Source organism: Symphalangus syndactylus, chromosome 5 (assembly GCF_028878055.3).
Source record: "Symphalangus syndactylus isolate Jambi chromosome 5, NHGRI_mSymSyn1-v2.1_pri, whole genome shotgun sequence".
Lineage (NCBI taxonomy): Eukaryota > Metazoa > Chordata > Mammalia > Primates > Hylobatidae > Symphalangus > Symphalangus syndactylus.
The window spans coordinates 37,762,041-37,774,129 of NC_072427.2; the positions used below are offsets into that span (position 1 = coordinate 37,762,041).

General features: G+C 41.4%; 1 protein-coding gene across 2 annotated transcripts in view; it reads left to right on the forward strand.

Moving 5' to 3' along the window:
- The first annotated feature begins 394 nt into the window (after positions 1–394).
- Positions 395–12,089, forward strand: part of CLN6 (CLN6 transmembrane ER protein) — a 61,294-nt gene continuing 49,599 nt past the window's right edge. Inside the window, exon 1 of one of the 2 annotated variants that reach the window (XM_055277993.2) lies at positions 395–786. In XM_055277993.2, coding sequence (XP_055133968.1) covers positions 608–786 — 179 coding nt within the window. In that variant the 5' untranslated portion in view covers positions 395–607. The remainder of the gene's footprint in view (positions 787–12,089) is intronic. The other variant, XM_055277995.2, reaches the window with a different exon arrangement.

The window sequence follows — 12,089 nt, forward strand, 5'->3', positions numbered from 1 at the left end:
CTAAATAAAGAAAAAATACAATTTTAAATTATTAGCACGAATTTTACCATTTATCATCATATTGTGCAATGTGGAATCACCGAGTTACACAATTCGTATGTTACGGCTTGTCCCCAGAGGGTGCTCTGACTAGCCAGAAGAGACAAACAGCACAACAAAGACTCAGGAAGGTTGAAAGCAGGAAAACAGGATCCTCCCTCCACCACGCCGCCCCTCCCCCAAGCTCGGAGCCTGAGGCGGGCGCGCTCCCTCGGGCACGCGGATACTCTGGGGCTGGCGCAGGCCCTCAGCGACGCCGGGCGCGTGCGTTCCGCTGCCTCCAGCCCCTGGGCACTGCTGCGGTGCGCTCCCTGGCGGGGAGAGGCCTGCAGAAGTCAGGCCAGGTGTCTCTCTTTCCCTTGGGCCCGCGGCCCAACCCCATGGCACCAGGCAGCCCCCAGCGGTATTGCGACCTCTGCGTCAGTCGCGCTCAGTCCCTAGATACAGGTGTGCCAGGGAAGCCCGGGGAAGGGATGAGTGGCCATCACCACACCCCGCCCCACGACGCGGTGGGACGCGCACCCTGACCCTCCCCAGAGCCGCGCCCAGGACCTTGCCTGGGCGGAAAATGGCAGCCGTTGCCGGGCAGGAGCGGCGAACGAGAGGCAGGCCCCGGCCAGAGACACTGGGAACCATCCCTAGGAGGGAGGGAGGCGGAGAGGGCTTGAGCCGAGCCTTCAAGCCCCTGGCGCAGACTCCATTGACCTGTGAGACTTCGCTGAGAAAACTCAAATTCAAAGGTAAAAAGTAAGGGTTTCAAGGCAATGAGAGCAGAGCATTAAACCAAGGGCGAGGCCCTTCTGAACGTGGGGCCCTGTGCGACTGCACTGCCCACACCCCTGAAGCCAGCCTCGTGTGTGGGGATAGCAAAGAGAGTATTGTAATAACAAATACTGTGATACACGAGTGCTGTAATACACAGGTACTGTATTGGTAATAACGGCTAGAGCAGTGCTGCCCAACAGAAATACAATGCGAGCCACATATGTAATTTTAAATTTTCTAGTAACCACATTTAAAAAAGGGAAAAATGGCTGGGCACGGTGGCTCACGCCTGTAATCTTAGCACTTTGGGAGGCAGAGGCAGGCGGATCACTTGAGGTCAGGAGTTCGCAACCAGCCTGGCCAACATAGTGAAATCCCGCCTCTACTAAAAATACAAAAAAATTAGGTGGGCGTGGTGGCGCGTGCCTGTAATCTCAGCTACTTGGGAGGCTGAGGTAGGAGAATCGCTTGAACCTGGGAGGCAGAGGTTGCAGTCAGCCGAGATGGCGCCACTGCACTCCAGCTTGGGAGACAGAGCAAGACTCCGTCTCAAAAAAATAAATAAATAAAATAAAAAGAGGGGAAAGGCTGGGGGCGGTGGCTCATGCCTGTAATTCTAGCACTTTGGGAGGTCGAAGAAGGAGGATCACTTCGGGCGAGGAATTGGACAAGAGACAGGGCAACATAGTGGGACCCTGTCTGTACAAAAATTAATTAGCCAGGAGTGGTGGCCCGCACCTGTAGTCCCAGCTACTGGGGAGGCTGAGGCAGGAGGATCTTTTAAAACTGATAGGTTGAGGTTTCAGTGAGTGGTGACTGCAACACTGCATTCCAGCCTTGGTGACAGAGGGAGACCCTGACTCCAAAAAAGAAAAAGTAAAAAGAAACAGGTGAAATGAAGTATTTCATTTAACCAAACATACACAAAATATTATTTCTTTTATTTTCCCAAGCCAAACTGTATCCAGCTTTATTAAAGATACTCTCCATAAAGAATCATGGCATTTCAGGCAGGACATGGGCAAACAATCATTAACAGTATGCAGCGACTTTCAAGCTCCCTTCTTCAGTGGACTACCAAAAATCAGAAAGCCACTATAAAACCCAAATGAAGTCCTCATCTGATGCTCTGAACAGGGAAAGTTTAGAGTGAGGTTGATAGTTCATGTTTAGCTGTTGTTTAACAATGTTTCATGAGCTGACCCTGACTTTCAGGAAGTGAAATGAAAATGGCAGAATTTATCTGAAGATCCACAATCTAGAAACGGAACCACTGCTTTTTTGAGGGGTTCCATCTCAGTGGCATCATTGGAAAGTCTAGATTGCCTGACACACCAGTAACCAATTATTGGGAGTCAGGTCCCAACAGGTGTCTGGGTTTAAGGGAGTTAAATCTATGCTGAAAGGTGGAAAGGGAGAAGAGGACATAAAAACGAATTTGTTTTCCCATCCCACGAGGCTTTTGTGCCAAGGGGCCTTGTGTGTCAAAGTCAGGGAATCCCCCCTCCTGGGAGCCAAGAGCAAGTTTCCCAAAACTAGAAGGGAAAAGGGTTTTCCCCACGTCAACCTAGCTTCGGAGACATTCTGTTAGTGACATATGCCCCTTTCCCAAAAAACACAGTGTTCTGTGTGCTAATAACATAGCTTAAAAAAAAAGGTAAAACAAACTTCTGCATTTTTATAAAACTTGATAAAAAATAGCATTTCTAACTGTACAGTCACCAGAAGTACACAGTTATCAAAAATGCACACACTTCATTTGGCATCTGCAGCACCTTCAGCCTTCTGTGTCCGTTGTTGTGGGCATCTCCATTTTCTGCAGGGTTATTCCCCTCCTTGCTAGCCTCAGCTTTTCCGTTTTCCCCTTTGGTACCTTCTCTCCCTTCTTTGCAGGGACCTTTTTAGGTTTGGGCTCTGGCTTTGGAGGAGCAGGCTTAGTAGAAAACCTCGTGGATCTTCTCTGTGGTTCGTCCTTCATCTTGGCTCTATCTCCCTTAGCATCACCTTCAGCCTTTCTCTTGGGCAAGGTGGCGGCGGCGACGGCGGCTGGACATAGGCGCTGGGCGCGTGGGATGCAGCAGCGCGCGGGCTTTGGTCTGTCCTGGGGTCGTTCTCGCCTCTTTTTCACACTGCTCAAAATATTATCATTTCAACATGTAATCAAGATTAAAATTTATTGAGACATTTGACCTTTTTGTCATACTAAGTCTTCAAACTCCAGTGTGTATTTTATACTTACAGCACATCTTATTTCAGGTGCTCCCTTGCCACATGTGTCTAGTGCTATGGTAGCAGACAGGGCAAGTCTAGAGAGTGAAGCTGCAAGTGGGTGGCTCACCACCATCTAACTTAAGAACTAGAACATTACCTGCTCATGCATCCACCTGTATGCTCCCTATGCCCCTTTCGTATCGTGCTCTCCCTCCTCACCAGAGATAATACTGGCTTGAATTTCATGTCGACCATTTTCTTGATTTTTAAAAAAATATGTAGTTTTGGCCGGGCGCAGTGGTTCACGCCTGTAATCCCAGCACTTTGGGAGGCCGAGACGGGCGGATCACGAGGTCAGGAGATCGAGACCATCTTGGCTAACACGGTGAAACCCTGTCTCTACTAAAAATACAAAAAAAATTAGCCGGGCGCGGTGGTGGGCGCCTGTAGTCTCAGCTGCTCGGGAGGCTGAGGCAGGAGATTGGCGTGAACCCGGGAGGCGGAGCTGGCAGTGAGCCGAGTTTGCGCCACTGCACTCCAGCCTGGGCGACAGAGCGAGACTCCGTCTCACAAAAAAAAAAAAATGTAGTTTTATCATAGGCATAGGTATTACCAAAGAAGATATTGTTTAGTTTACTTGTTTGAGATTTATATAAGTTAGACTTTATGCTGTTTATGTGTCGCCACTGGTGGCATAATATTGGCTGCTAAAAAAGAAGTACCTGCCGACATTTGTGTCACTATCACATCAATCACATCACGTGAACAAGCTATTTGGCACCAGACTTTCTGTGAGTGATTTTGATGACTATTGCATTGCTATTTTAACATTGATTGTTACTAAATTTTAAGTATTACTTTATATATTGCAATAGTGTCATCAGACATTATTAAACAGTGGTTCTGATGCTAGTGGTGAAAAACACAGCACCAAAACATTAGACATAAAAGTGCAAGTTAGATGTGTCAATTGCCATGAGGGACTGCCCTCCCGCTCCATGTTATTAATTTAGGAATGAATGCCTTGGGAAATATTGGAGCATTCTGAGAAATAAAACTCAGCATTCAAACAGAGACACTTCTAAGTTTGCAAAAATAGTTACATAACCAGGCAGAAAGAAAGGAAAAATAAAAACAAAAAACCCGGTCACGTGGCTGCAAGATCCACGCCACAGTGGTGTACACCTGAGATGCTGTGGTGTGCATTTAAACACTCTGAGAACATCAAGCCCTATTTTATATGTATCCCCATGGGGAAATTAGAAAGCTGCTAGAAAGCTGCTATTAGGTACACGTCCATTTACACCAGCCTTTCCCATTCAGGATTTATTTCACTAAGGTGCTAGCCTGCCGTGTAGTGGCGAAAGAGGGAAACTACAGCTCTCTTAAAAACTATAGTATTTGATACATCAAAAGAACAAATGCAACATGAAATGAAGACTTAGAAATTCGCCATTCAACTTAAGAACTAGAACCCTGCCTATTCATGCATCCACCTATATTCCCCTTTCCTATCTTGCTCTACCTCCTCACCAGAGGTAATACTACCTTGAATTTCATATTGACTATATTCTTGATTTTTAAAAATATGTAGTTTTATCATAGGCATAGATATAACTAAACAAGATATTGTTTAGTTTACTTGTTTGAGCTTTATGCAAGTTTGACTTTATTTAGTTTTCCACAGTTTGCCTTTTCATACATTATATTTGACCAGGTTGATGTGTGTAGCTATAGTACATGCACTCTGTGAATATATCACTATTTTTCCATTTTCCTATCAGTAGACATTTGGTAGACCCCAATTTTTGGTAAATAGTACTGCAATGAATATTGTTATGCATGTGCAAAAACTTCCCTGCAATATATCCAGTTAAATTTTACAAAATATTGCCAAAGTGTTTTTCAAGATTGTACCAATTTACACAACATTGGTGATATAAAAGAAGTTCCGCTGATACATATCTTCACCAGCACTTGATACTAAATTTGTTAATTTTTGCCAATAGAGTTGGAATAAAATGCTATCTTATTGTGGCATTTATTTATATTTACCTGATTGTCAATGAGGTTGAGCATCTTTTCATGTTCGTTGGTAATTTATGTTTCCCTTTTTGGTAAAGTGCCTATTCCTGTATTTTGCTCATCTTCCTACTGGTTTGTCTTTTTCTTATTTTAAGATTCACACAAGGCCAGGTGCGGTGGCTCCCACCCGTAATCCCAGCACTTTGGGAGGGCAAGATGGGCAGATCACCTGAGGTTGGAAGTTTGAGACGAGCCTGACCAACATGGAGAAACCCCATCTCTACTAAAAATACAAAATTAGCCAGGTGTGGTGGCTCATGGCTGTACATCCTAGCTACTTGGGAGGCTGAGGCAGGAGAATTGCTTGAACCCGGGAGGCGGAGGTTGTGGTGAGCTGAGATCACGCCACTGCACTCTAGCCTGGGCGACAGACCAACACTCTGTCTCAAAAAAAAAAAAAAAAAAAAGATTCACACACACACACACACACACACGTACACACACACGCACATGCTAGATCTTACTTTTTGTCAGTTCTGTGTCACAAATACCTTCTTCTAGTTTTGTATTTTTGCTATTAACAACCTTGCCGGACTGTCTTATTAATTCTAATAATTTGTCTACATTCTTTTGAAGTTTTCTATATATGCAATTATATTACCTACAAATAATGACAGCACTGTTTTCTGTCTTATCGTTCACCTTATTGACTAGAAGGGGTGATAGCAGACATCTTTGCCTTATTCTGTTTTTTTTGTTATTGTTTGTTTTGAGACAGTGTCTCACTCTGTCACCCAGGCTGGAGTGCAGTGGTGTGATCTCAGCTCACTGCAACCTCTGTCTCCTGGGCTCAAGCGATTCTCCTGCCTCAGCCTCCCAAGTAGCTGGGATTACAGGTGTGCACCACCACATCCAGCTCATTTTTGTATTTTCTGTAGAGATGGGGTTTTGCCATGTTGCTTGGCCTGGTCTCAAACTCCTGAGCTCAAGCCATCACGCCTACCTCCGCCTCCCAAAGTGCTGGGATTACAGGTGTGAGCCACTGCACCTGACCTTGTCTTAGTCCACTCTTAATGGAACAATGTTTACAATGATCTACCATTAAGAATGATGAAGATTATAGGCTTTTAAAAAATAACCTTTTAACAATAGGAAGTTTCATTTTCTGCTTTACTAAGAGCTTTTGTCATAAATGTATGTTAACTTTTACTGAATGCCTTTACTAAATCTATTTAAATAATTATATAACTTTTGTCCTTTAATCCATTTAATGTGATGGACTAAAGTTATGGATTTGATGTTAAATCATGCTTATAGTCTTGGGATAAATCCAGCTTAGCCATGATAAATTGTCTTTATTACATAATGTTGGATTCAGTTTCCTAATATTTTGTTTATAATATTTCCATCCATGTTCATTAGAGATTCTGGTCTGTTATTTCCTTTCTCATACAGTCCTTAATTAGTTTTATATCAAGTTTATACTAACCGCATACAGGGTTAAGAAGTATGCTTCTTTTGATATTCTTTGTAAGAGTTAGTATAAAATTAGAATACAAATACAGTCCCCAACTTATGATTTTTTTACTTTATGGTGGTTTGAAAGTGGTTCACATTCAATAGAAACTGTACTTCAAAATTTGAATTTTAATCTTTTCCTGTCTGTAGGCTAATACAAGTGTTTTGGGCATGTTTAAGTTAGGCTAGGATAAGCTATGATGTTTGGTATCATTTGCTCCATGAAAATCTGCTAGGAATTGCGTGAAAACTATCTAGGCTTGATTTTTTTTTTTTTTTGAGACAGAGTCTCGCTCTGTCGCCCAGGCTGGAGTGCAGTGGTGCGATCTCAGCTCACTGCAACGTCTGCTTCCCAGGTTCAAGCAATTCTCTTGCCTCAGCCTCCCGAGTAGCTGGGACTACAGGCGTGCACCACTATGCCCAGCTAATTTTTGTATTTTTAGTAGAGACGGGGTTTCACCATGTTGGTTGGCCAGGATGGTCTTAATCTCTTGATCTTGTGATCCGCCCGCCTCAGCCTCCCAAAGTGCTGGGATTATAGGCATGAGCCACTGTGCCCAGCTGGCTTGATTTTTTTTTTTAAGCCACTGATTCAATTTATCCCATAGCTGTTGGACTACTTGGGCTTTCTTTTCTTTAGTAGGAATTTAAGTTTTTTATTTTTCATTGATATATAATAGATGTACATATTTTCAGGGTATATGTGATAATTTGGTACATTCGTATAATCAAATCAGGGCCATTGGGATAGCTGTCACCTTAAATATTTATCTTTTCTTTATGCTAGGAACATTTGAATTATTATCTTCTAGTTATTTTGAAATGTCCAATAGTGGCCAGGTGCAGTGGCTCATGCCTGTAATCCCAGCACTTTGGGAGGCCGAGGTGGGTGGATCACGAGGTCAGGAGTGCAAGACCAGCCTGACCAACATGGTGAAACCCCGTCTGTCCTAAAAATACAAAAATTAGCTAGGCCTGGTGGTGCGGGCCTGTAATCCCAGCTACTCGGGAGGCTGAGACAGGATAATCCCTTGAACCTGGGAGGCAGAGGTTTCAGGAGCCGAGATCCCGCCATTGTACTCCATCCTGGGCAACAGAGTGAGGCTCCGTCTCAAAAAAAAAAAAAGAAATGTCCAATAGATTAATGTTAACTACAGTCACCTTATCGAATATCAGGTCTTCTTTCTCCTACCTAACTGTATATTTGTACCCATTAATCAACCTTTCCATCCCCTCACCCGCCCTTACTGTCAATCTACTCTCTAACTTTATGAGATTCACTTTTTAGCTCCCATATGTGAGAACATGAGATATATTTGTCTTTCTGTGCTTGGCTTCATTCAACATAATGACCTCCAGTTCTATCTATGTTGCTGCAATGACAGAGTTTCATTCTTTTTTATGGCTGAACAGTATTCCATTGTATATCTATACCACATTTTATTTATCTATACATTCAATTGATGGGCACTTAGGTTGATTCCATATTTTGGTTATTGTGAATAGTGCTGCAGCAAACATGGGAATGTGAATCTCTCTTCAATATATCAATTTCCTTTCTTTTGAATACATACCCAGTGGTGGAATTGCTGGATCATATGGTAGTTCTATTTTTAGCTTTTTGAGGAACCTCCATATTGCTTTGCATAGCAGCTGTAGTAATTTACATTCCCACCAACAGTGTTTGAGAGTTCCCCTTTCTCCACGTCCTTACCAGCCTCTGTTATTCCTTGTCTTTTTGATAAGTCATTCGAACTGGTCTAAGATAATATTTCATTGTGGCTTTGATTTGCATTTTCTTGATGATTAGTGATGTTGAGCATTTTTTAAAATACCTGTCAGCCATTTGTATTTTTTTTTTTTTTTTACAAATGTCAATTCAGATCTTTTGCCCATTTTTTAATTGAATTTTTTTGTTGTTGTTGGTTTTGCTATTGAGTTGTTTGAGCTCCTTACATATTCTGGTTATTAATCCCCCTTGTCATATGGATAGTTTGCAAATATTTTCTCCTATTCTTTGGGCTATCTCCTCTTAGTTGATTGTTTCCTTTACTGTGCAGAAGATTTTTAGCTTGATGTAATCCCATTTGTCTATTTTTGGTTTTGTTGTCTGTGCCTTTGAGGTCTTACACAAAAAAATCATTGCCCTGACCAATGTCCTGGAGCATTTCCCCAAGGTTTTCTTCTAGTAGTTTCACAGTTTTAGGTCTTTGATTTTTTTTTTTTTTTTTTTTTTTTGAGATGGAGTCTCACTCTGTCACCCAGGCTGGAGTGCAATGGCCCAATCTCGGCTCACTGCAAGCTCCACCTCCAGGTCCACTCCATTCTCCTGCCTCAGCCTCCCGAGTAGCTGGGACTACAGGTGCCCGCCACCACGCCCAGCTAATTTTTTTGTAGTTTTTTTTTTAGTGGAGAAGGGGTTTCACCGTGTTAGCCAGGATGGTCTCGATCTCCCGACCTCGTGATCCGCCCGCCTCAGCCTCCCAAAGTGCTGGGATTACAGGCATGAGCCACTGCACCCAGCCTAGGTCTTAGATTTAAGTCCTTGGTTTATTTTGATTTGATTTTCGTGTATGATGAAAGATAGGAGTATAGCTGATTCTTCTGCATATGGGTATTTCATTTTCACAGCCCCATTTATTGAAAAGAGTATCCTTTCCCCATTGTATATTCTTGGCACATTTGTTGAAAATGAATTGGCTACAAATGCATTTATTTATATCTGGATTCTCTATTCTGTTCCATTAGTCTATGTTTTTATGTCAGTAACATGCTAGTTTGGTTCCTATAGCTTTGTAGTATATTTTGAAGTCAGTTAGTGTGATGCTTCCAGATTTGTTCTTTTTTTTTTTTTTTTTTTGAGACTGAGTTTCACTCTTAGTGCCCAGGTTGGAGTGCAATGGCACGATCTCAGCTCACTGCAACCTACACCTCCCAGGTTCAAGTGATTCTCCTGCCTCAGCCTCCCAAGTAGCTAGGATTACAGGCATGTGCCACCACACCCAGCTAATTTTGTATTTTTAGTAGAGATGGGGTTTTGCCATGTTGGCCAGGCTGGCTTTGAACTCCTGACCTCAGGTGACCCATCCAGCTCAGCCTCCCAAAGTGCTCAGATTACAGGCATAAACCACCATGCCTGACCCAGGTTTGTTCATTTTGCTTAGGATTGCTTTCACTATTCTGGGTCTTTTGTGGTTCCATATGAATTTTAGGATTGTTTTTTCTATTTCTGTTGAGAACATCATTGGTATTTTGATAGCAATTGTATTAAATCTGTAATCTGCTTTGGGTGGAATTATCACTTTAACAACTAACTATTCCAGTCCATGAACATGGAATAGCTTTCCATTTTGCTGTGTCCTCTTCAATTTATTTCTTCAGTGCTTTGTAGTTTTCCTTGAAGAGATCTTTCGCCTCTTCGGTTAAATTTATTCCTAGTTTTTTTTTGTTGTTGTTGTTGTTTGTTTCTGCAGCTATTATAAATGGACTGCCTTCTTGATTTCTTCCTCTGCTAGTTAATTATTGTATAGAAATGCTACAGATTTTTGTCTGTTGATTTTGTATCCAGCAACTTTACTGCATTTGTTTATCAGTTCTAACAGTTTTTTGGTGGAGTCTAGGTTTTTCTAAATGTAAGATCATGTCTTCGGTGTACAAGTCTAATTTGAATTCTTCCTTTCCAAATTGGATTCTCTTTATTTCTTTCTCTTGCTAATTGCTATGGACAGGACTTCCAATACTATGTTGAATAAAAGTGGAGGTGAGCATCCTTGTTTTGTTCCAGAGCTTAGAACACCTCCCAGTTTCAAGCAATTCTCCTGCCTCAGCCTCCCGAGTATCTGGGATTACAGGCATGCACCACCACGCCAGGCTAATTTTTGTATTTTTAGTAGAGACAGGGTTTCATTATGTTGGCCAGGCTGGTCTCAAACTCCTGACCTCAAGTGATCTGCCCACCTTGGCCTCCCAAAGTGCTAGGATTACAGTCATGAGCCACCGTGCCCAGCCCATTTTTAATTTTATTTATTTGGGACTTTTTTCTTAGCCTAGTTAATCGTCTGTTAATTTTGTTTATCTTTTCAAAAAACCAATTTTCATTTCATTGATTTTCTCTGTATTTTAGTCTAATTTCATTTATTTCTTCTCTGATATTTATTATTTCTTTCATTCTAATAATTTCCTTCTAACATGTTTGGTTTGTTCTTGTTTTTCTAGTTCCTTGAGGTGCATTGTTAGGTTGTTTATTTGAAGTCTTTCTGCTTTTTTGATGTAGGCATTTATTGCTATAAAATTCCCTCTGAGTACTGCTTTTACCATATCTCATATATTTTGTTATGTTTATTTCCATTTTGATTTGTTTGAAAATTTTTTTAAATTTTCTTCTTAATTTCTTCATTGACCCATTGGTTGTTCAGGAGCAAGTTGTTTAATTTCTATGTGTTTACGTAGTTTCTGAGATCCCTGTTATTGATTTCCAGTTTTATTCCATTGCGGCCAGAAAAGATATTTGATATAATTTCTACTTTATTGAATTTGTTCAGACTTGTTTTGTAGCCTAAGATACAGTCTATTTTGGAGAATGTTACATGTGTTTATGAAAACAGTGTGTATTGTGCAGCAGTTGGGTGAAATGTTCTGTAAATGTCAGTTAGGCCTATTTGGTCTAGTGTGTAGTTTAACTCTGATGCTTCTTTGTTGATTTTCTGTCTGGATGATCTGTTTATTACTGAAAAGTGGGGTGTTGAAGTCCCCTACTGTATTGTATTACAGTCTGTCTCTGCCTTTAGGTTTATTCATATTTACTTAATATACTTGGGTGCTCCAGTGTTGAGTACATAGATACTTATAATTGTTATATCCTCTTGCTAAACTGACCCCTTTATCATTATATATTGATCTTCTTTGTCACTTTTTACAGTCTTTGACTTGTAGTCTATTTTATGTAATATAAGTATAGCTAATCCTGTTCTTTTTTGATTTCCACTTGCATGGAGTATCTTTTTCCATCTCTTCACTTTCAGTCTATGTGTGTCTCTATTGGTAAGTTGGGTTTCTTATTCTTGATTGTGTTCATGTGATAATAACATATTAGTTAATATCACCCAGCATATAGTTGGGCCTTGTTTATCCATTCAGCCACTGTCTGTCTCTTAATTAGAGAATTGACTGAATTCTCCAATTAAACTTAATAATAAACATTGAATAACCCATGTACATTCAGCGTATTATTGATAAGTAAGGACTTACTACTGCCATTTTGTTGCTTATTTTCTGGTTGTTCTGTTTTTTGTTTTGTTTTGTTTTGTTTGAGACAGGGTCTCACTGTGTCACCCAGGCTGGAGTACAGTGGTGCAATCATGGCTCACTGCAACATCAACTTCCCTCGACTCAGGTGATCCTCCCACCTCAGCCACCCAAGTAGCTGGGACTACAGGAATGTGCTACCGCACCCAACTAATTTTTATACTTTTTTTGTAGAGATGAGGTTTCACCATGTTGCCCAGGCTCATCTCAAGCTCCTGGGTTCAAGC